Source organism: Zonotrichia albicollis, chromosome 32 (assembly GCF_047830755.1).
Source record: "Zonotrichia albicollis isolate bZonAlb1 chromosome 32, bZonAlb1.hap1, whole genome shotgun sequence".
In the NCBI taxonomy this organism is placed as follows: domain Eukaryota; kingdom Metazoa; phylum Chordata; class Aves; order Passeriformes; family Passerellidae; genus Zonotrichia; species Zonotrichia albicollis.
The window spans coordinates 2148512-2172787 of NC_133850.1; the positions used below are offsets into that span (position 1 = coordinate 2148512).

Here is a 24276-nt window from a genome sequence, read left to right on the forward strand (position 1 = left end):
TTTCCCAATTTCCAGGGAACATCATTGGTGTGAGGCAGCGCCGGATCCACCCCAAACACCCCAAATATCCCGAATTGACCCCAAATGTGTCCCAAATTTATCACAAATCCACCCCAAATCCATCCCAAATGTATCCCAAATCCATCCCAAATTTACCCCCATATATCTGGAATTTGCCACGAATTTACCCCAATATATCTGGAATTTATCCCAATTTTATCCAAAATTTACCCCAAATCTATCTGGAATTTATCCCAATTTTATCCCAAATTTACCCCAAATCTATCTGGAATTTATCCCAATTTTATCCCAAATTTACCCCAATTTATCAGGGAACATCCTGGGTGTTGGGCAGCGCCGGATCCATCCCAAACACCCCAAATATCCTGAATTTACCCAAGATTTGTCCCAAATTTATCCCAAATCCATCCCAAATTTACCCCCATATATCTGGAATTTATCCCAATTTTATCCGAAATTTATCCCAAATTTACCCCAATTTTTCAGAGAACATCCTGGGGGTTGGGCACTGCCTGAGCCACCCCAAATATCCTGAATTTACCCCAAATTTATTTGGATTTTTTCTGGAATGTTCCAGGGAACATCCTGGGGGTTGGGCAGCTCCTGACCCACCCCAAACACCCCAAATTTTTCCCAAATTTATCCCAAATCCACCCCAAATTTACCCCAAATTTTCCCAATTTCCAGGGAACATCCTGGGTGTTGGGCACTGCCTGATCCACCCCAAACACCCCAAATATCCTGAATTTATCCCAAATTTATTTGGATTTTTTCTGGAATGTTCCAGGGAACATCCTGGGGGTGGGGCAGCGCCTGATGCACCCCAAACACCCCAAATTTACCCCAAATATCCCGAATTTACCCCGAATTTTCCCAATTTCCAGGGAACATCCTGGGTGTTGGGCAGCGCCTGATCCACCCCAAACACCCCAAAAACCCCAAATTTACCCCAAATTTATTTGGATTTTTTCTGGAATGTTCCAGGGAACATCCTGGGTGCTGGCAGTGCCTGACCCACCCCAAATATCCAAAATTTATCCCAAATCCACCCCAAATTTACCCTGAATTTACCCCTAATTGATTCCAATTTTATCCTGAATTGGTCCCAATTTTACCCCAAATATTCCAGGGAACATCCTGGGTGTTGGGCAGCTCCTGACCCACCCCAAACACCCCAAATATCCCAAATTGACCCCAAATTTATTTGGATTTTTTCCGGAATGTTCCAGGGAACATCCTGGGTGTTGGGCAGTGCCTGACCCACCCCAAACACCCCAAATTTTTCCCAAATTTATCCCAAATCCACCCCAAATTTATCCCAAATTTTCCCAATTTCCAGGGAACATCCTGGGGGTGGGGCAGTGCCTGATGCACCCCAAACACCCCAAATTTACCCCAAATATCCCGAATTTACCCCAAATTTTCCCAATTTCCAGGGAACATCATTGGTGTCAGGCAGTGCCGGATCCACCCCAAATATCCTGAATTTACCCCAAATTTGTTTGGATTTTTTCCGGAATGTTCCAGGGAACATCCTGGGGGTGGGGCAGTGCCTGACCCATCCCAAACACCCCAAATATCCCGAATTTACCCCGAATTTTCCCAATTTCCAGGGAACATCCTGGGGCTGGGGCAGTGCCGGATCCACCCCAAATATCCTGAATTTATCCCAAATTTATTTGGATTTTTTCCGGAATGTTCCAGGGAACATGATTGGTGTGGGGCAGTGCCTGACCCATCCCAAACACCCCAAAAAACCCAAATTTACCCGAATTTTCCCAATTTCCAGGGAACATCATTGGCGTGGGGCAGCGCCGGATCCACCCCAAATATCCTGAATTTACCCCAAATTTATTTGGATTTTTTCCGGAATGTTCCAGGGAACATCCTGGGGGTGGGGCAGTGCCTGACCCATCCCAAACACCCCGAATTTACCCCGAATTTTCCCAATTTCCAGGGAACATCCTGGGTGTTAGGCAGTGCCTGATCCACCCCAAATATCCTGAATTTACCCCAAATTTATTTGGATTTTTTCCGGAATCTTCCAGGGAACATCCTGGGGGTGGGGCAGCGCCTGATATACCCCAAACACCCCAAAAACCCAAATTTTACCCGAATTTTCCCAATTTCCAGGCAACATCCTGGGTGTGGGGCACTGCCTGATGCACCCCAAATTGACCCCAAATTTCCCGAATTTACCCCAAATTTATTTGGATTTTTTCCGGAATGTTCCAGGGAACATCCTGGGTGTTGGGCAGTGCCTGATGCATCCCAAATTTACCCTAAATACCCCGAATTTATCCCGAATTGACCCCAAATTTTCCCAATTTCCAGGGAACATCCTGGGGGTGGGGCAGCTCCTGACCCACCCCAAACACCCCAAATTTTTCCCAAATTTATCCCAAATATAACCTGAATTTAACCTGAATCCACCCCAAATTTACCCCGAATTTTCCCAATTTCCAGGGAACATCATTGGTGTGAGGCAGCGCCGGATCCACCCCAAACACCCCAAATATCCCGAATTGACCCCAAATGTGTCCCAAATTTATCACAAATCCACCCCAAATCCATCCCAAATGTATCCCAAATCCATCCCAAATTTACCCCCATATATCTGGAATTTGCCACGAATTTACCCCAATATATCTGGAATTTATCCCAATTTTATCCAAAATTTACCCCAAATCTATCTGGAATTTATCCCAATTTTATCCCAAATTTACCCCAAATCTATCTGGAATTTATCCCAATTTTATCCCAAATTTACCCCAATTTATCAGGGAACATCCTGGGTGTTGGGCAGCGCCGGATCCATCCCAAACACCCCAAATATCCTGAATTTACCCAAGATTTGTCCCAAATTTATCCCAAATCCATCCCAAATTTACCCCCATATATCTGGAATTTATCCCAATTTTATCCGAAATTTATCCCAAATTTACCCCAATTTTTCAGAGAACATCCTGGGGGTTGGGCACTGCCTGAGCCACCCCAAATATCCTGAATTTACCCCAAATTTATTTGGATTTTTTCTGGAATGTTCCAGGGAACATCCTGGGGGTTGGGCAGCTCCTGACCCACCCCAAACACCCCAAATTTTTCCCAAATTTATCCCAAATCCACCCCAAATTTACCCCAAATTTTCCCAATTTCCAGGGAACATCCTGGGTGTTGGGCACTGCCTGATCCACCCCAAACACCCCAAATATCCTGAATTTATCCCAAATTTATTTGGATTTTTTCTGGAATGTTCCAGGGAACATCCTGGGGGTGGGGCAGCGCCTGATGCACCCCAAACACCCCAAATTTACCCCAAATATCCCGAATTTACCCCGAATTTTCCCAATTTCCAGGGAACATCCTGGGTGTTGGGCAGCGCCTGATCCACCCCAAACACCCCAAAAACCCCAAATTTACCCCAAATTTATTTGGATTTTTTCTGGAATGTTCCAGGGAACATCCTGGGTGCTGGCAGTGCCTGACCCACCCCAAATATCCAAAATTTATCCCAAATCCACCCCAAATTTACCCTGAATTTACCCCTAATTGATTCCAATTTTATCCTGAATTGGTCCCAATTTTACCCCAAATATTCCAGGGAACATCCTGGGTGTTGGGCAGCTCCTGACCCACCCCAAACACCCCAAATATCCCAAATTGACCCCAAATTTATTTGGATTTTTTCCGGAATGTTCCAGGGAACATCCTGGGTGTTGGGCAGTGCCTGACCCACCCCAAACACCCCAAATTTTTCCCAAATTTATCCCAAATCCACCCCAAATTTATCCCAAATTTTCCCAATTTCCAGGGAACATCCTGGGGGTGGGGCAGTGCCTGATGCACCCCAAACACCCCAAATTTACCCCAAATATCCCGAATTTACCCCAAATTTTCCCAATTTCCAGGGAACATCATTGGTGTCAGGCAGTGCCGGATCCACCCCAAATATCCTGAATTTACCCCAAATTTGTTTGGATTTTTTCCGGAATGTTCCAGGGAACATCCTGGGGGTGGGGCAGTGCCTGACCCATCCCAAACACCCCAAATATCCCGAATTTACCCCGAATTTTCCCAATTTCCAGGGAACATCCTGGGGCTGGGGCAGTGCCGGATCCACCCCAAATATCCTGAATTTATCCCAAATTTATTTGGATTTTTTCCGGAATGTTCCAGGGAACATGATTGGTGTGGGGCAGTGCCTGACCCATCCCAAACACCCCAAAAAACCCAAATTTACCCGAATTTTCCCAATTTCCAGGGAACATCATTGGCGTGGGGCAGCGCCGGATCCACCCCAAATATCCTGAATTTACCCCAAATTTATTTGGATTTTTTCCGGAATGTTCCAGGGAACATCCTGGGGGTGGGGCAGTGCCTGACCCATCCCAAACACCCCGAATTTACCCCGAATTTTCCCAATTTCCAGGGAACATCCTGGGTGTTAGGCAGTGCCTGATCCACCCCAAATATCCTGAATTTACCCCAAATTTATTTGGATTTTTTCCGGAATCTTCCAGGGAACATCCTGGGGGTGGGGCAGCGCCTGATATACCCCAAACACCCCAAAAACCCAAATTTTACCCGAATTTTCCCAATTTCCAGGCAACATCCTGGGTGTGGGGCACTGCCTGATGCACCCCAAATTGACCCTAAATACCCCGAATTTATCCCAAATTTATTTGGATTTTTTCTGGAATGTTCCAGGGAACATCCTGGGGGTGGGGCAGTGCCTTACCCATCCCAAACACCCCAAAAATCCAAATTGACCCCGAATTTTCCCAATTTCCAGGGAACATCATTGGTGTGGGGCAGTGCCTGATGCACCCCAAATTGACCCTAAATACCCCGAATTTATCCCAAATTTATTTGGATTTTTTCCGGAATGTTCCAGGGAACATCATTGGTGTGGGGCAGTGCCTGATGCACCCCAAACATCCCAAATTTTTCCCAAATTTATCCCAAATAGAACCTGAATTTAACCTGAATCCACCCCAAATTTACCCCAAATTTTCCCAATTTCCAGGGAACATCCTGGGGGTGGGGCAGTGCCTGACCCACCCCAAACACCCCAAAAACCCAAAATTGACCCCAAATTTATTTGGATTTTTTTCCGGAATGTTCCAGGGAATGTTGGGCAGTGCCTGACCCATCCCAAATTTACCCCAAATATCCCGAATTTATCCCAAATTTTCCCAATTTCCAGGGAACATCATTGGTGTGGGGCAGTGCCTGATGCACCCCAAATTGACCCTAAATATCCCGAATTTTCCCCAAATTTATTTGGATTTTTTCCGGAATGTTCCAGGGAACATCATTGGTGTGGGGCAGTGCCTGACCCACCCCAAATATCCTGAATTTACCCCAAATTTATTTGGATTTTTTCTGGAATGTTCCAGGGAACATCCTGGGTGTTGGGCAGCGCCTGACCCACCCCAAATATCCCGAATTTTCCCCAAATTTATTTGGATTTTTTCCGGAATGTTCCAGGGAACATCCTGGGTGTTGGGAAGTGCCTGATGCACCCCAAATATCCTGAATTTACCCCAAATTTATTTGGATTTTTTTCTGGAATGTTCCAGGGAACATCATTGGTGTGGGGCAGTGCCTCCTGCACGGCCTCACCGTCGTCATCCGCAGGAAATTCTCGGCCTCCAGATTTTGGGACGATTGTGTCAAATATCGCTGCACGGTGAGCCCCAAAATCCAGGCATTTCCCCTTTTTTCCCCTTTTTCCCCATTTTCCCCTTTCTCTACATTTCCCCCTATTTTTTCCACATTTTTTCCACATTTTTTCCATTTTTTCCCCATATTTTCTTCATTTCTCCCCGTTTTTTCCTCATTTTTTCCACATTTTTTTCTCCATTTTTTCAATTTTTCTCTCATTTTCCCCTCAATTTCCACTCATTTTTTTCCACTTTTTCCCCCATATTTTCTTCATTTCTCCCCGTTTTTCCTCATTTTTTCCACATTTTTTCTCTCATTTTTTCCTCTTTTTTCTCCATTTTTTTCGATTTTTCTCTCATTTTCCCCTCAATTTCCACTCATTTTTTTCCACATTTCCCCCAATTTTTTTCCATTTTTTCTTCATTTCCTCCCGTTTTTTCCTCATTTTTTCCACATTTTTCTCTCATTTCTACTTCATTTTCCCCCAATTTTTCCACATTTTCCCTCATTTTTTTCTCATTTTCCCTGCATTTCCCCCATTTTTCTCAATTTTTTCTTCATTTTCCACCATTTATCTCTATTTTTCCATTTTTCCTCTCATTTTCCCCCATTTTCCCCATTTTTTCTCTTATTTTTCCTTAATTTTTCCCTCATTTTTCCTTCATTTTCCCCACATTTTCCCACATTTTTTTCTCTCGTTTTTCCCCCCATTTTCCCCCCCATTTTCTCTCATTTTTTCCTTTATTTTCCATTTTTCATTCATTTTCCCCATTTTCCCTCATTTTCTCAATATGTTTCTTCATTTTCCCCCATTTTCCACATTTTTCCATTTTTCCTTCATTTCCCCCCATTTCTCCTCTTATTTTTCCTTCATTTTTCCCATTTTTCTCTCATTTTGCCCCATTTTCCACCCATTTTCACCTCATTTTTTTCTCCACTTTTTCAATTTTTCTTATCATTTTTCCAACATTTTTTATTTCATTTCCCCCATTTTTCCACATTTTTTTCTCATTTTTCTCCACTTTTTCCTAATTTTTCCTTCATTTTCCCTCCATTTTCTCAATTTTTTTCTCCATTTTTTCTCTCATTTCTCCCCCATTTCCCCCCATTTTTTTCTCCATTTTCTTTCCATTTTTTTCCCGATTTTTTCCTTCATTTTTTTCCCATTTTCTCCCCTTTTTTTTGGCATTTTTCCCCTAAATCCCTGATTTTTCCCCCATTTTTTGCCCAGCTGGTGCAGCACATCAGGGATCTGTGCTGCTCAGCCTGGCCATGATACAAATCCCATTTTTTTCACCCCCAAATCCCATTTTTTCAGGGATTTTTTTGCCCCAAAATCCTATTTTTTCACCCCAAAACCCCATTTTTTCACCCAAAATCCCAATTTTTTTACATTTTTCCCCATTTCCCCTGCAGGTGGTGCAGTACATGGGGAAACTGTGCCGGTACCTGCTGGCCCAGCCCATGACTGACTCTAAATCCCAATTTTTAGTGAATTTTTGACCCCAAAATCCCATTTTGGGGGGGATATTTTGCAGAAAATCCCACTTTTTTTTCATTTTTTACCAAAATGCTGTATTTCTCCCGCAGGTGGTGCAGTCCATCGGGGAGCTGTGCCGGTACCTGCTGGCCCAGTGCATGACTGACTCCAAACCCCATCTTTTGATCCCAAAATCCCATTTTGGGAGGGATTTTTTGCAGAAAATCCCTTTTTTTGGATTTTTTACCAAAATCCCCAATTTTCCCCCCATTTCCCCCCCAGGTGGTGCAGTACATCGGGGAGCTGTGCCGGTACCTGCTGGCCCAGCTCATGACTGACTCCAAACTCCATTTTTTGATCCCAAAATCCCATTTTGGGGGGGATTTTTTTGCAGAAAATCCCATTTTTTCACCCAAAATCCCAATTTTTTTACTATTTCTCCCGCAGGTGGTGCAGTCCATCGTGGAGCTGTGCCGGTACCTGCTGGCCCAGCCCGTGACTGACTCCAAACCCCATTTTTTATCAATTTTTTGCCCCAAAATCCCATTTTTTTCACCCCAAAACCCCATTTTTTTTGCATTTTTTACCAAAATCCTGTATTTTCCCCCCATTTCCCTGCAGGTGGTGCAGTCCATCGGGGAGCTGTGCCGGTACCTGCTGGCCCAGCCCATGACTGACTCCAAATCCCATTTTTTTTGACCCCAAAATCCCATTTTTTCAGTGATTTTTTGCCCCAAAATCCCATTTTTTCACCCAAAATCCCAATTTTTTTACTTTTCCCCCCATTTTCCCGTGCAGGTGGTGCAGTCCGTTGGGGAGCTGTGCCAGTACCTGGTGCTGGCTCAGCCGGGCCATGACATGAACCCCATTTTTTTGGCATTTTCTTGCCCAAAATCCCATTTTTCACCCCAAAACCCCATTCTTTTTTTAAATTTTTTTCCCTAAATCCCAAATTTTCCCCCCAATTTCCCCCCCAAGTGGTGCAGTACATGGGGGAGCTGTGTCGGTACCTGCTGGCCCAGCCCGTCACTGACTCCAAACCCCATTTTTTATCAATTTTTTGCCCCAAAATTCCATTTTTTCACCTTAAATCCCAATTTTTTTACTTTTCTCCCCATTTTCCCTGCAGGTGGTGCAGTACATGGGGGAGCTGTGCCGGTACCTGCTGGCCCAGCCTGTGACTGACTCTAAATCCCATTTTTTGATCCCAAAATCCCAATTTTTGACCCCAAAATCCCATTTTGGGAGGGATTTTTTGCAGAAAATCCCTTTTTTTTTTGCATTTTTTACCAAAATCCCCAATTTTCCCCCCATTTTCTCCCCCAGGTGGTGCAGTCCATCGGGGAGCTGTGCCCGTACCTGCTGGCCCAGCCTGTCACTGACTCCAAACCCCATTTTTTATCGGATTTTTTCACCCCAAAATCCCATTTTTTTTTCATTTTTTCCCAAAATCCTGTATTTTCCCCCCATTTCCCCCGCAGGTGGTGCAGTCCATCGGGGAGCTGTGCCGGTACCTGCTGGCCCAGCCCGTGACTGACTCCAAATCCCATTTTTGACCCCAAAATCCCAATTTTTCAGTGATTTTTTGCCCCAAAATCCCATTTTTTCACCCAAAATTCCAATTTTTTTACTTTTCTCCCCATTTCCCCTGCAGGTGGTGCAGTCCATCGGAGAGCTGTGCCGGTACCTGCTGGCCCAGCCTGGCCATCACACAAAATCCCATTTTTCACCCCAAAACCCCAATTTTTTTTTGGATTTTTTGCCGAAAACTCCATTTTTTCACCCAAAATCCCAATTTTTTTACTTTTCTCCCCATTCCCCCGCAGGTGGTGCAGTACATCGGGGAGCTGTGCCGGTACCTGCTGGCCCAGCCTGGCCATGACTGACTCTAAATCCCAATTTTTAGTGATTTTTTTGACCCCAAAATTCCATTTTGGGGGGGATTTTTTGCAGAAAATCCCAATTTTTTTTGCATTTTTTACCAAAATCCTGTATTTTTCCCCCATTTTCCCTGCAGGTGGTGCAGTAAATTAGGGAGCTGTGCCGGTTCCTGCTGGCTCAGCCTGGCCATGACATGAACCCCATTTTTTATCAATTTTTTGCCCCAAAATTCCATTTTTTCACCCCAAAACCCCATTTTTTTTTCATTTTTTCCCAAAATCCTGTATTTCTGCCCCAGGTGGTGCAGTACATCGGGGAGCTGTGCCGGTACCTGCTGGCCCAGCCTGGCCATGACATGAACCCTTTTTTTTTGGCTTTTTTTTGCCCAAAATCCCATTTTTTCACCCCAAAACCCCATTTTTTTTTTCATTTTTTACCAAAATCCCCAATTTTCCCCCCAATTTCCCCCCCAGGTGATGCAGTCCATCGGGGAGCTGTGCCAGTGCCTGCTGGCCCAGCCCGTGATTGACTCCAAATCCCATTTTTTTTGACCCCAAAACCCCAATTTTTCAGTGATTTTTTGCCCCAAAATCCCATTTTTTCACCCAAAATCCCAATTTTTTAAATTTTCCCCCCATTTTCTCCCCCAGGTGGTGCAGCACATCGGAGAGCTGTGCTGGTACCTGCTGGCCCAGCCCATCACTGACTCCAAACCCCATTTTTTCATGGATTTTTTGCCCAAAATCCCATTTTTTCACCCCAAAATCCCATTTTTTCACCCCAAAATCCCATTTTTTCACCCCAAAACCCCATTCTTTTTTTTAAATTTTTTCCCTAAATCCCAAATTTTCCCCCCATTTACCCCGCAGGTGGTGCAGTCCATGGGGGAGCTGTGCCGGTTCCTGCTGGCTCAGCCTGGCCATGACATGAACCCCATTTTTTTTCCCCAAAATCCCATTTTTTCACCCCAAAACCCCATTTTTTTTCCCATTTTTTCCCAAAATCCTGTATTTCCCCCGCAGGTGGTGCAGTCCATCGGGGAGCTGTGCCGGTTCCTGCTGGCCCAGCCCGTGACTGACTCCAAACCCCATTTTTTATCGGATTTTTTCACCCCAAAATCCCATTTTTTTTTTCATTTTTTCCCTAAATCCCAAATTTTCCCCCCATTTCCCCCACAGGTGGTGCAGTCCATCAGGGAGCTGTGCCGGTACCTGCTGGCCCAGCCTGGCCATGACATGAACCCCATTTTTTTGCCATTTTTTTGCCCAAAATCCCATTTTTTCACCCCAAAACCCCTGTTTTTTTTTCATTTTTTACCAAAATCCTGTATTTTCCCCCCATTTACCCCGCAGGTGGTGCAGTCCATCGCGGAGCTGTGCCGGTACCTGCTGGCCCAGCCCATGACTGACTCCAAACCCCATTTTTTCATGGATTTTTTGCCCAAAATCCCATTTTTTCACCCCAAAATCCCTTTTTTTCACCCCAAAACCCCATTCTTTTTTTAAAATTTTTTCCCTAAATCCCCAATTTTCTCCCCATTTCTCCCGCAGGTTGTGCAGTCCATCGTGGAGCTGTGCCGGTGCCTGCTGGCCCAGCCTGGCCATGACATGAACCCCATTTTTTTGGCTTTTTTTTTGCCCAAAATCCCATTTTTTCACCCCAAAACCCCATTTTTTTTTGCATTTTTTCCCTAAATGCCCCATTTTCCCCCCATTTTCCCCCGCAGGTGGTGCAGTCCATCGGGGAGCTGTGCCGGTACCTGCTGGCCCAGCCTGTCACTGACTCCAAATCCCATTTTTTATCAATTTTTTGCCCCAAAATCCCATTTTTTCACCCCAAAACCCCTTTTTTTTTTTCATTTTTTCCCAAAATCCTGTATTTCCCCCGCAGGTGGTGCAGTCCATCGGGGAGCTGTGCCGGTACCTGCTGGCCCAGCCCATGACTGACTCCAAACCCCATTTTTTGATCCCAAAATCCCATTTCGGGGGGGATTTTTTGCCGAAAATCCCAATTTTTTTGCATTTTTTACCAAAATCCCTGGTTTTTCTCCCCATTTCTCCCCCAGGTGGTGCAGTACATGGGGGAGCTGTGCCGGTACCTGCTGGCTCCAGCCTGCCATCACACAAAATCCCATTTTTCACCCCAAAACCCCAATTTTTTTTGGATTTTTTGCCGAAAACTCCATTTTTTTCACCCAAAACCCCAATATTTTTACTATTTCTCCCCCAGGTGGTGCAGTCCATGGGGGAGCTGTGCCAGTACCTGCTGGCCCAGCCTGGCCATGACATGAACCCCTTTTTTTGCCATTTTCTTGCCCAAAATCCCATTTTTTCACCCCAAAACCCCATTTTTTTTCCATTTTTTCCCAAAATCCTGTATTTTCCCCCCAGGTGGTGCAGTACATCGGGGAGCTGTGCCTGTACCTTCTGGCCCAGCCCATGACTGACTCTAAACCCCATTTTTGATCCCAAAATCCCAATTTTTAGTGATTTTTTGCCCCAAAATCCCATTTCTTCACCCAAAATCCCAATTTTTTTACTGTTTCTCCCCATTTCCCCTGCAGGTGGTGCAGTGCATCGGGGAGCTGTGCCGGTGCCTGCTGGCCCAGCCCATGACTGACTCCAAACCCCATTTTTTATCAATTTTTTGCCCCAAAATCCCATTTTTTCACCCCAAAATCCCATTTTGGGGGGGGATTTTTTGCAGAAAATCCCATTTTTTTTTCCATTTTTTCCCAAAATCCTGTTTTTTCTCCCGCAGGTGGTGCAGTACATCGGGGAGCTGTGCCAGTACCTGCTGGCCCAGCCTGGCCATGACACGAACGCCTTTTTTTTGCCATTTTTTTGCCCAAAATCCCATTTTTTCACCCCAAAACCCCATTTTTTTTCCATTTTTTACCAAAATCCTGTATTTCTCCCGCAGGTGGTGCAGTCCATCGTGGAGCTGTGCTGGTACCTGCTGCTGGCCCAGCCTGGCCATGACATGAACCCCATTTTTTTGTCCCAAAATTCCATTTTTTCACCCCAAAACCCCATTTTTTTTTTATTTTTTCCCAAAATCCTGTATTTCTGCCCCAGGTGGTGCAGTCCATCGGGGAGCTGTGCCGGTGCCTGCTGGCCCAGCCCGTCACTGACTCCAAACCCCATTTTTTGACCCCAAAATCCCATTTTGGGGGGGATTTTTTGCCAAAAATCCCAATTTTTTTTGCATTTTTTCCCAAAATCCTGTATTTTCCCCCCATTTTCCCTGCAGGTGGTGCAGTACATCAGGGAGCTGTGCCGGTACCTGCTGGCCCAGCCTGGCCATGACATGAACCCCATTTTTTTGCCATTTTTTTGCCCAAAATCCCATTTTTTCACCCCAAAACCCCATTTTTTTTTTCATTTTTTCCCAAAATCCTGTATTTTCTCCCCATTTTCCCGTGCAGGTGGTGCAGTCCATGGGGGAGCTGTGCCGGTTCCTGCTGGCTCAGCCTGGCCATGACATGAACCCCATTTTTTTTCCCAAAATCCCATTTTTTCACCCCAAAACCCCTTTTTTTTTTCATTTTTTCCCAAAATCCTGTATTTTCCCCGCAGGTGGTGCAGTACATCGGGGAGCTGTGCCGGTACCTGCTGGCCCAGCCTGGCCATGACATGAACCCCATTTTTTTGGCTTTTTTTTTGCCCAAAATCCCATTTTTTCACCCCAAAACCCCATTTTTTTTTTCATTTTTTCCCAAAATCCTGTATTTCCCCCGCAGGTGGTGCAGTCCATCGGGGAGCTGTGCCGGTACCTGCTGGCCCAGCCCGTCACTGACTCCAAACCCCATTTTTTATCAATTTTTTGCCCAAAATCCCATTTTTTCACCCCAAAACCCCATTCTTTTTTTCATTTTTTCCCAAAATCCCCAATTTTCCCCCGCAGGTGCTGCAGTCCATCGGGGAGCTGTGCCAGTACCTGCTGGCCCAGCCCGTCACTGACTCCACATCCCATTTTTTCATGGATTTTTTGCAGAAAATCCCAATTTTTTTTTCATTTTTTCCCAAAATGCTGTATTTCTGCCCCAGGTGGTGCAGTCCATCGGGGAGCTGTGCCGGTACCTGCTGGCCCAGTGCATGACTGACTCCAAACCCCATTTTTTGACCCCAAAATCCCATTTTTTCAGGGATTTTTTGCAGAAAATCCCAATTTTTTTTTCATTTTTTCCCAAAACCCTGTATTTCTCCCCCAGGTGGTGCAGTACATCGGGGAGCTGTGCCGGTACCTGCTGGCCCAGCCCGTGACTGACTCCAAACCCCATTTTTTGACCCCAAAATCCCATTTTTTCAGGGATTTTTTTGCAGAAAATCCCATTTTTTTTGCATTTTTTCCCAAAATCCTGTATTTTCCGTGCAGGTGGTGCAGTACATCGGGGAGCTGTGCCGGTACCTGCTGGCCCAGCCGCGCTCCCCGGCCGAGCGCCGGCACCGGGTGCGTTTGGCCGTCGGGAACGGGCTCCGGGCGCCGCTCTGGGATCCCTTCCGGGAGCGCTTCGGCATCGCCCGCATCGGGGAGTTCTACGGGGCCACCGAGTGCAACTGCAGCGTGGCCAACCTCGACGGGAAGGTGGGGAAAAATGGGGAAAAATGGGGAAAAAATCTGGGAAAAATTGGGGAAAATATGGGGGAAAATCGGGGAAAATATTGGGGAGTAATTGAGGAAAAATCCCTTTAAAAATGGGAGTTCTATGGGGCCACCGAGTGCAACTGCAGCGTGGCCAACCTCGATGGAAAGGTGGGAAAGACTGGGGGAAAATGGGCAAAAATGGGCAAAAAATCTGGGAAAAACTGGGGAGAAATTGGGAAAAATATGGGGAAGTAATCAAGGAAAAATGGGAGTTCTACGGGGCCACCAAGTGCAACTGCAGCGTGGCCAACCTCGACGGGAAGGTGGGGAAATTGGGGGAAAATTGGGGGAAAAATGGGCAAAAAATCTGGGAAAAATTGGGGAAAAATCGGGGAAAAATTGGGGATAATATGGGGGAGTAATCGAGGAAAAATGGGGGAAAAATGGGAGTTCTATGGGGCCACCAAGTGCAACTGCAGCGTGGCCAACCTCGACGGCAAGGTGGGGAAAATTGGGGAAAAATGGGCAAAAAATGTGGGAAAAATTGGGGAAAAATCGGGGAAAATATGGGGGAGTAATTGAGGAAAAATGGGATAAAAATGGGAGTTCTATGGGGCCACCGAGTGCAACTGCAGCGTGGCCAACCTCGATGGGAAGGTGGGGAAAATTGGGGGGAAAATGGGGAAAAATGGGCAAAAAATCTGGGAAAAATCTCAAAAAAATCGGGTAAGTATGGGGGAGTAATCGAGGAAAAACGGGGAAAACACGGGAAAAAATGGGAGTTCTATGGGGCCACCGAGTGCAACTGCAGCGTGGCCAACCTCGATGGGAAGGTGAGGAAAAACTGGGGAAAAATGGGCAAAAATGGGCAAAAAATCTGGGAAAAATTGGGGAAAATATGGGGGAAAAATCTGGGAAAATTGGGGAGAAATTGGGGAAAATATGGGGGAGTAATTGAGGAAAAATGGGAGTTCTATGGGGCCACTGAGTGCAACTGCAGCGTGGCCAACCTCGATGGAAAGGTGGGGAAATTGGGGAAAAATGGGGAAAAATGGGCAAAAAATCTGGGAAAAATCTGGGAAAAATTGGGGAAAATATGGGGAAGTAATCAAGGAAAAATGGGAGTTCTACGGGGCCACCGAATGCAACTGCAGCGTGGCCAACCTCGATGGGAAGGTGGGGAAAATTGGGGCAAAAATGGGCAAAAATGGGCAAAAAATCTGGGAAAAAATGGGGAGAAATTTTTGAACAATTTTTCCCCCCCAGGTGGGCGCCTGTGGGTTCAACAGCTGCCTCCTGCCCTACGTTTACCCCATTTTTTCCCTAATTCCCCCATTTCTCCCCCATTTTTCCCCATTTTTCCCCTAATTCCCCCATTTCCCCCCGATTTTCTCCATTTTTTAAAAATTTCCCACTTTTTTCATAATTCCCCCATGTCTCACCTGATTTTCCCCATTTTTGTGCAGCTTTTTCCCCATTTTTCCACCATTTTTGGGCCGGTTTTCCCCATTTTTTTCCCTAATTCCCCCATTTCTCTCCAGATTTTCTCAATTTTTTTAATTTCCAATTTTTTAATAAATTTCCCCCATTTTTTTCCCCATTTCTCACCTGATTTTCCCCATTTTCGTGCAGCTTTTCCCCCATTTCTCAGCCATTTCTCAGCCGTTTTTCCCCCTAATTCCCCCATTTCTCAACTGATTTTCTCCATTTTTTTTAAATTTCCCATTTTTTATTAATTTCAAATTTTTCAATAAATTTCCCCCATTTTTTCCCCATTTTTGTGCAGCTTTTTCCCCATTTCTCAGCCATTTCTCAGCCTTTTTTCCCCATTTTTTCCCTAATTCCCCCATTTCTCTCCAGATTTTCTCAATTTTTTTAATTTCCAATTTTTTAATAAATTTCCCCCATTTTTTCCCCATTTCTCACCTGATTTTCCCCATTTTTCAGCAGCTTTTTCCCCCATTTTTCAGCCATTTTTCCCCCTAATTCCCCCATTTCTCAACCGATTTTCTCCATTTTTTTTTAATTTCCCATTTTTTAATAAATTTCCCCCATTTTTCCCCCTTTCTTTTCTAATTCCCCCATTTCTCACCCAATTTTCTCTTTTTTTTTTCAGAATTTCCCCATTTCTCAGCCATTTTTCCCCATTTTTTAACCTAATTCCCTCATTTCCCCCCTATTTTCTCCATTTTTTAAAAATTTCCCACTTTTTTCATAATTCCCCCATGTCTCACCTGATTTTCCCCATTTTTGTGCAGCTTTTTCCCCATTTTTCCACCATTTTTGGGCCATTTTTCCCCATTTTTTTCCCCAATTCCCCCATTTCTCACCCAATTTTCTCAATTTTTTTTTCATAATTTCCCCATTTCTCACCCATTTTTCCCCATTTTTCCCCCTAATTCCCCCATTTCCCCCCGATTTTCTCAATTTTTTTTTAAATTTCCCACTTTTTTCATAATTCCCTCATTTCTCACCTGATTTTCCCCATTTTTGTGCAGCTTTTTCCCCATTTCTCAGCCATTTTTGGGCCGGTTTTCCCCATTTTTTTCCCTAATTCCCCCATTTCTCTCCAGATTGTCTCAATTTTTTTTAGTTTCCCATGTTTTTAATAAATTTCCCCCATTTTTTCCCCATTTCTCACCTGATTTTCCCCATTTTTGTGCAGCTTTTCCCCCATTTCTCAGCCATTTTTCAGCCTTTTTTCCCCATTTTTTTCCCTAATTCCCCCATTTCTCAACCAATTTTCTCAATTTTTTTTTCTTTTCCCAATTTTTTTTTAATTTCCCATGTTTTTAATAAATTTCCACCATTTTTCCAGATTTCTTTTCTAATTCCCCCATTTCTCACCTGATTTTCCCCATTTTTGTGCGGCTTTTTCCCCATTTCTCAGCCATTTTTGGGCCGGTTTTCCCCATTTTTTTCCCTAATTCCCCCATTCCTCTCCAGATTTTCTCAATTTTTTTTTAAATTTCCCTTTTTTTTTTAATTTCCAATTTTTTAATAAATTTCCCCCATTTTTTTCCCCATTTCTCACCTGATTTTCCCCATTTTTGTGCAGCTTTTTCCCCATTTCTCAGCCATTTCTCAGCTGTTTTTCCCCCTAATTCCCCCATTTCTCAACCAATTTTCTCCATTTTTTTTTAATTTCCCATTTTTTAATAACTTTCCCCCATTTTTCCAGATTTCTTTTCTAATTCCCCCATTTCTCATCTGATTTTCCCCATTTTCGTGCAGCTTTTCCCCATTTCTCAGCCATTTTTCAGCCATTTTTCCCCCTAATTCCCCCATTTCTCAACCGATTTTCTCCATTTTTTTTTAAATTTCCCATTTTTTAATAAATTTCCCCCATTTCCCCCCAGGTGGGCGCCTGTGGGTTCAACAGCCGCCTCCTGCCCAACGTTTACCCGGTGCGGCTGCTCCGCGTCCGGCCGGACTCGCTGGAGCTGCTCCGCGATTCCCGCGGCCTCGGCATCCCCTGCGCCCCAGGTGGGCCCCAAAATCCAACATTGACCAAAAATCCCATTTTTAGCCCCCAAAAATTGGGCATTTCCAAAGGTTTGGGGTCCCAAACGGGATTTTCCACCCGGGTTTGGGGGGAGGAGTTCGGGAATCCCAAAGTGCTCGGGGTCATTTTGAGCTGATCCCTAAAATTAAGCAAAAATCCCATTTTTATCCCCAAAAAATTGGGCATTCCCCAGGGTTTGGGGTCCCAAATGGGATTTTCCACCCGGGTTTGGGGGGAGGAGTTCATGATCCAATTTCCCCTGGAATTTGGGATCCCATTCCCATCTCCCCATGGATTTGGGGTCCCATTTCCATTCCCCATGGAATTTGGGACCCCATTCCCATTTCCCCTGGAATTTGGGATTCCATTCCCATTTCCCCTGGAATTTGGGATCCCATTCCCATTTCCCCATGAATTCCATGATCCCATTCCCATTTCCCATGGAATTTGGGTTCCCATTTCCCATGGAATTTGGGGTCCCATTCCCATTTCCCCATGGAATTTGGAACCCCATTCCCATTTCCCCATGGATTCCATGATCCCATTCCCATTCCCCATGGATTTTGGGATCCCATTCCCATTTCCCATGGATTTGGGATCCATTCCCATTTCCCATGGAATTTGGGATCCATTCCCGTTCCAGGCGAGCCCGGGTTGCTGGTGGGTTCCATGACCCCATTCCCATTTCCCCTGGAATTTGGGATCCCATTCCCATTTCCCATGGATTCCACGATCCCATTCCCCTTTCCCCTGGATTTTGGGATCCATTCCCGTTGCAGGCGAGCCCGGCTTGCTGGTGGGTTCCACGATCCCATTCCCATTTCTGCGTGGGTTCCATGATCCCATTCCCATTCCCCATGGATTCCACGATCCCATTCCCATTTCCCATGGAATTTGGGACCCCATTCCCATTTCCCCATGGATTCCATGATCCCATTCCCATTTTTCCCATGGATTTGGGATCCGTTCCCGTTGCAGGCGAGCCCGGCTTGCTGGTGATCCCATTCCCATTTCCCATGGAATTTGGGATCCATTCCCATTGCAGGCGAGCCTGGCCTGCTGGTGGGTTCCATGGCCCCATCCCCATTTCCCCTGGATTTTGGGACCCCATTCCCATTTCCCCTGGATTTAGGACCCCATTCCCATTTCCCCATGGAATTTGGGGTCCCATTCCCATTCCCCATGGATTTTGGGATCCCATTCCCATTTCCCCTGGAATTTGGGATCCATTCCCATTGCAGGCGAGCCTGGCCTGCTGGTGGGTTCCATGGCCCCATCCCCATTTCCCCTGGATTTTGGGACCCCATTCCCATTTCCCCTGGATTTAGGACCCCATTCCCATTTCCCCATGGAATTTGGGGTCCCATTCCCATTCCCCATGGATTTTGGGATCCCATTCCCATTTCCCATGGAATTTGGGATCCATTCCCATTCCAGGCGAGCCCGGATTGCTGGTGGGTTCCATGATCCCATTCCCATTTCCCCCTGGAATTTGGGATCCCATTCCAGTTTCCCCTGGAATTTGGGATCCCATTTCCATTCCCCATGGATTCCACGATCCCATTCCCATTCCCCATGGATTCCATGATCCCATTCCCATTTCCCATGGAATTTGGGACCCCATTCCCATTCCCCATGAATTCCACGACCCCATTCCCATTTCCCCTGGAATTTGGGATCCCATCCCCATTTCCCCATGAATTCCACGATCCCATTCCCATTTCCCCATGGGTTCCATGATCCCATTCCCATTTTTCCCCTGGAATTTTGGATCCATCCCCGTTCCAGGCGAGCCCGGGTTGCTGGTGGGTTCCATGATCCCATTCCCATTCCCCATGGATTCCACGATCCCATTCCCATTTCCCATGGAATTTGGGATCCCATTCCCATTTCCCACGGATTCCACGATCCCATTCCCATTTCCCCTGGAATTTGGGGTCCCATTCCCTTTTCCCATGGAATTGGGATCCCATTCCCATTCCCCATGGAATTTGGGACCCCATTCCCATTCCCCATGGATTTGGGATCCATTCCCATTCCCCATGGATTTGGGATCCATTCCCGTTCCAGGCGAGCCCGGGTTGCTGGTGGGTTCCATGATCCCATTCCCATTTCCCCTGGATTTTGGGGTCCCATTCCCATTTCCCATGGAATTTGGGATCCCATTCCCCATGGAATTTGGGGTCCCATTCCCATTTCCCCTGGGGATTTTGGGATGGAATTCCCATTCCAGGCGAGCCCGGATTGCTGGTGGGTTCCATGACCCCATTTCCCATGGAATTTGGGACCCCATTCCCATTTCCCCATGGAATTTGGGATCCCATTCCCATTTCCCATGGAATTTGGGATGAAATTCCCATTTTCCCCTGGAATTTGGGATCCATTCCCATTCCAGGAGAGCCCGGATTGCTGGTGGGTTCCATGACCCCATTTCCCATGGAATTTGGGACCCCATTCCCATTTCCCCATGGAATTTGGGATCCCATTCCCATTTCCCATGGAATTTGGGATGAAATTCCCATTTTCCCCTGGAATTTGGGATCCATTCCCATTCCAGGAGAGCCCGGATTGCTGGTGGATTCCACGATCCCATTCCTATTTCCCCTGGATTTAGGATTCCATTCCCATTCCCCCTGGAATTTGGGACCTCATTCCCATTCCCCCATGGATTTGGGATCCCATTCCCATTTCCCCATGGAATTTGGGACCCCATTCCCATTCCCCATGAATTCCTTGATCCCATTCCCATTTCCCCTGGATTTTGGGATCCATTCCCATTCCAGGCGAGCCCGGATTGCTGGTGGATTCCACGATCCCATTCCCATTTCCCCTGGATTTAGGATCCCATTCCCATTTCCCCATGGAATTTGGGATCCCATTCCCATTCCCCATGGATTTTGGGATCCCATTCCCATTTCCCCTGGAATTTGGGATCCCATTCCCATTCCCTATGTAATTTGAGATCCCATTCCCATTTCCCCTGGAATTTGGGATCCCATTCCCATTTCCCCATGAATTCCATGATCCCATTCCCATTTCCCCATGGCATTTGGGACCCCATTCCCATTTCCCATGGAATTTGGGATCCCATTCCCATTTCCCATGGGATTTGGGATCCCATTCCCATTTCCCCACGGATTCCATGACCCCATTTCCCATGGAATTTGGGATCCCATTCCCCATGGATTCCATGATCCCATTTCCCCATGGATTTTGGGACCCCATTCCCATTTCCCATGGAATTTGGGATCCCATTCCCATTTCCCATGGAATTTGGGATCCCATTCCCATTCCCCATGGATTCCATGATCCCATTTCCCCATGGATTTTGGGACCCCATTCCCATTTCCCCTGCAATTTGGGACCCCATTCCCATTTCCCCTGCAATTTGGGACCCCATTCCCATTTCCCCTGCAATTTGGGACCCCATTCCCATTTCCCCTGCAATTTGGGATCCCATTCCCATTTCCCCATGGATTTTGGATCCATTCCCGTTCCAGGCGAGCCCGGGTTGCTGGTGGGTTCCATGACCCCATTCCCATTTTTCCCATGGAATTTGGGACCCCATTCCCATTCCCCATGGATTCCACGATCCCATTCCCATTTTTCCCATGGAATTTGGGATCCGTTCCCATTCCAGGCGAGCCCGGCTTGCTGGTTGGCCGCATCGACCAGCGGGACCCCCTGCGCCGCTTCGACGGCTACGTCAGCGCGGGCGCCACGCGCAGCAAGGTCGCGCACGACGTGCTGGCCAAGGGCGACCAGGCCTACCTGTCAGGTGATTCCCGCCGGAATTCCCGGAATTCCCACCCCAAATCCTGGGAATTTCACCCTGGGGACGCCCCAAAGGGTTTGGGAGTCAATGGGGATTTCTTGGAGCAACGGTGAAAAATTCCAGGATTGGTTTTGGGGTCTTCTCGCCGTTCCCAGGGGATGTTTTGGGGTCTTTTCCCATTCTTGGGTGGCATTTTGGGTTTTTTCCCCACTTTCCATGGGAATTCCCGGAATTCCAGCTCCAAATCCTGGGAATTTCACCCTTGGGATGCCCCTGAGGGTTTGGGAGTCAGTGGGGATTTCTTGGAGTAACGGTGAAAAATTCCAGGATTGGTTTTGGGGTTTTCTCCCTATTCGTGGGGGACATTTTGAAGTTTTTCCCACTTTCCATGGTTTTGGGGTCTTCTTGCTGTTCCCACAGGATGTTTTGGGGTCTTTTCCCATTTTTCATGGGAATTCCTGGAATTCCAGCCCCAAATCCCGGGATTTACCCCCTTGGGACACCCCAGAGGGTTTGGGAGTCAATGGGGATTTCTTGGAGTCATGGCCAAAAATTCCATGTTGGGTTTTGGGGTTTTCTCCCCATTATTGAGGGACATTTTGAGGTTTTTCCCACTTTCCATGGTTTTGGGGTCTTCTTGCTGTTCCCAGAGGATGTTTTGGGTTTTTTCCCATTTTCCATGGGAATTCCTGGAATTCCCACCCCAAAATCCCGGGAATTTCCCCCTTGGGACGCCCCAAAGGGTTTGGGAGTCAATGGGGATTTCCTGGAGCAACGGTGAAAAATTCCAGGATTGGTTTTGGGGTCTTCTCTCCATTGTCAGGTGAATTTTTGGGTTTTTTCCCACTTTCCATGGGAATTCCTGGAATTCCCACCCCAAAATCCCGGGAATTTCACCCTTGGGACGCCCCTGAGGCTTTGGGAGTCAATGGGGATTTCTTGGAGTCATGGCCAAAAATCCCACGTTGGGTTTTGGGGTTTTCTCCCCATTATTGAGGGACATTTTGAAGTTTTTTCCCACTTTCCATGGTTTTGGGGTCTTCTCGCTGTTCCCAGAGGATGTTTTGGGGTCTTTTCCCATTTTTCATGGCAATTCCCGCAATTCCCACCCCAAATCCCGGGAATTTCACCCTGGGGACGCCCCAGAGGGTTTGGGAGTCAATGGGGATTTCTTGGAGGGATGGCCAAAAATCCCACGTTGGGTTTTGGGGTTTTCTCCCCATTCTTGGGGGACATTTTGAGGTTTTTCCCACTTTCCATGGTTTTGGGGTCTTCTTGCTGTTCCCAGGGGATGTTTTGGGGTCTTTTCCCATTTTTCATGGGAATTCCTGGAATTCCAGACCCCAAAATCCCGGGAATTTCACTCTGAGGACGCCCCAAAGGGTTTGGGAGTCAATGGGGATTTCTTGGAGCGATGGTGAAAAATTCCAGGATTGGTTTTGGGGTCTTCTCTCCATTGTCAGGTGAATTTTTGGGTTTTTTCCCACTTTCCATGGGAATTCCTGGAATTCCAGACCCCAAAATCCCGGGAATTTCCCCCTTGGGACGCCCCAGAGGGTTTGGGAGTCAATGGGGATTTCTTGGAGTCATGGCCAGAAATTCCACGTTGGGCTTTGGGGTTTTCTCCCCATTCTTGGGGGACATTTTTTGGGTTTTTCTCATTTTTCATGGTAATTCTTGGAATTCCCACCCCAAAATCCCGGGAATTTCACCCTTGGGACGCCCCAAAGGGTTTGGGAGTCAATGGGGATTTCTTGGAGTCATGGCCAAAAATCCCACGTTGGGTTTTGGGGTTGTCTCCCCATTCTTGGGGGACATTTTGGGTTTTTTCCCATTTTTCATGGCAATTCCTGGAATTCCAGACCCCAAATCCTGGGAATTTCACCCTGGGGACGCCCCAAAGGGTTTGGGAGTCAATGGGGATTTCTTGGAGTCATGGCCAAAAATTCCACGTTGGGCTTTGGGGTTTTCTCCCCATTATTGGGGGATATTTTGGGTTTTTTCCCACTTTCCACGGTTTTGGGGTCTTCTTGCTGTTCCCAGAGGATGTTTTGGGGTCTTTTCCCATTTTTCATGGGAATTCCTGGAATTCCCACCCCAAAATCCCGGGAATTTCACCCTTGGGACGCCCCAAAGGGTTTGGGAGTCAATGGGGATTTCTTGGAGCAATGGCCAAAAATTCCAGGATTGGTTTTGGGGTCTTCTCCCCATTGTCAGGTGAATTTTTGGGTTTTTTCCCCACTTTCCATGGGAATTCCTGGAATTCCCACCCCAAAATCCCGGGAATTTCACCCTTGGGACGCCCCTGAGGGTTTGGGGGTCAATGGGGATTTCTTGGAGGGATGGCCAAAAATCCCACGTTGGGTTTTGGGGTTTTCTCCCCATTCTTGGGGGACATTTTGAAGTTTTTCCCACTTTCCATGGTTTTGGGGTCTTCTTGCTGTTCCCAGAGGATGTTTTGGGGTCTTTTCCCATTTTTCATGGGAATTCCTGGAATTCCAGACCCCAAAATCCCGGGAATTTCCCCCTTGGGACGCCCCAAAGGGTTTGGGAGTCAATGGGGATTTCTTGGAGCGACGGTGAAAAATTCCAGGATTGGTTTTGGGGTCTTCTCTCCATTGTCAGGTGAATTTTTGGGTTTTTTCCCACTTTCCATGGCAGTTCCTGGAATTCCCACCCCAAATCCTGGGAATTTCACCCTGGGGACGCCCCAAAGGGTTTGGGAGTCAATGGGGATTTCTTGGAGTCATGGCCAAAAATTCCATGTTGGGTTTTGGGGTTTTCTCCCCATTATTGAGGGACATTTTGGGTTTTTTCCCATTTTTCATGGCAATTCTTGGAATTTTGACCCCAAATCCCGGGAATTTCACCCTGGGGATGCCCCAAAGGGTTTGGGGGTCAATGGGGATTTCTTGGAGTCATGGCCAAAAATCCCACGTTGGGTTTTGGGGTTTTCTCCCCATTATTGAGGGACATTTTGAGGTTTTTCCCACTTTCCATGGTTTTGGGGTCTTCTCGCTGTTCCCAGAGGATGTTTTGGGGTCTTTTCCCATTTTTCATGGCAATTCTTGGAATTTTGACCCCAAAATCCCGGGAATTTCACCCTTGGGATGCCCCAAAGGGTTTGGGGGTCAATGGGGATTTCCTGGAGCGATGGCCAAAAATCCCAGATTTTCCAGATTTTTTCCCAAATCTCAGATGGGATTTTTTGGTTTTTTTTTTTTTTCTGGATTTTTTTCCCCTTTTTTGAGGGAAATTTTTGGGGATTTTTCCCTATTCTGGGGGGGCATTTTTCCATATTTTTCCCCCACTCCTCAGTGTAATTTTCCCATATTTTTTGGGGTGATTTCCCAGTGGTTA

At 46.5% G+C, this 24276-nt stretch overlaps 1 protein-coding gene across 4 annotated transcripts in view; it reads left to right on the top strand.

Moving 5' to 3' along the window:
• SLC27A1 (solute carrier family 27 member 1) overlaps nucleotides 1-24276 on the top strand; it is a 57515-nt gene that overhangs the window by 25195 nt on the left and 8044 nt on the right. Inside the window, exons 6-9 of one of the 4 annotated variants that reach the window (XM_074530249.1) lie at nucleotides 5604-5713; nucleotides 13427-13636; nucleotides 16996-17122; nucleotides 20782-20919. In XM_074530249.1, the coding sequence (XP_074386350.1) occupies nucleotides 5604-5713; nucleotides 13427-13636; nucleotides 16996-17122; nucleotides 20782-20919 (585 nt within the window). The remainder of the gene's footprint in view (nucleotides 1-5603; nucleotides 5714-13426; nucleotides 13637-16995; nucleotides 17123-20781; nucleotides 20920-24276) is intronic. The other 3 variants (XM_074530250.1, XM_074530251.1, XM_074530252.1) reach the window with 3 other exon arrangements.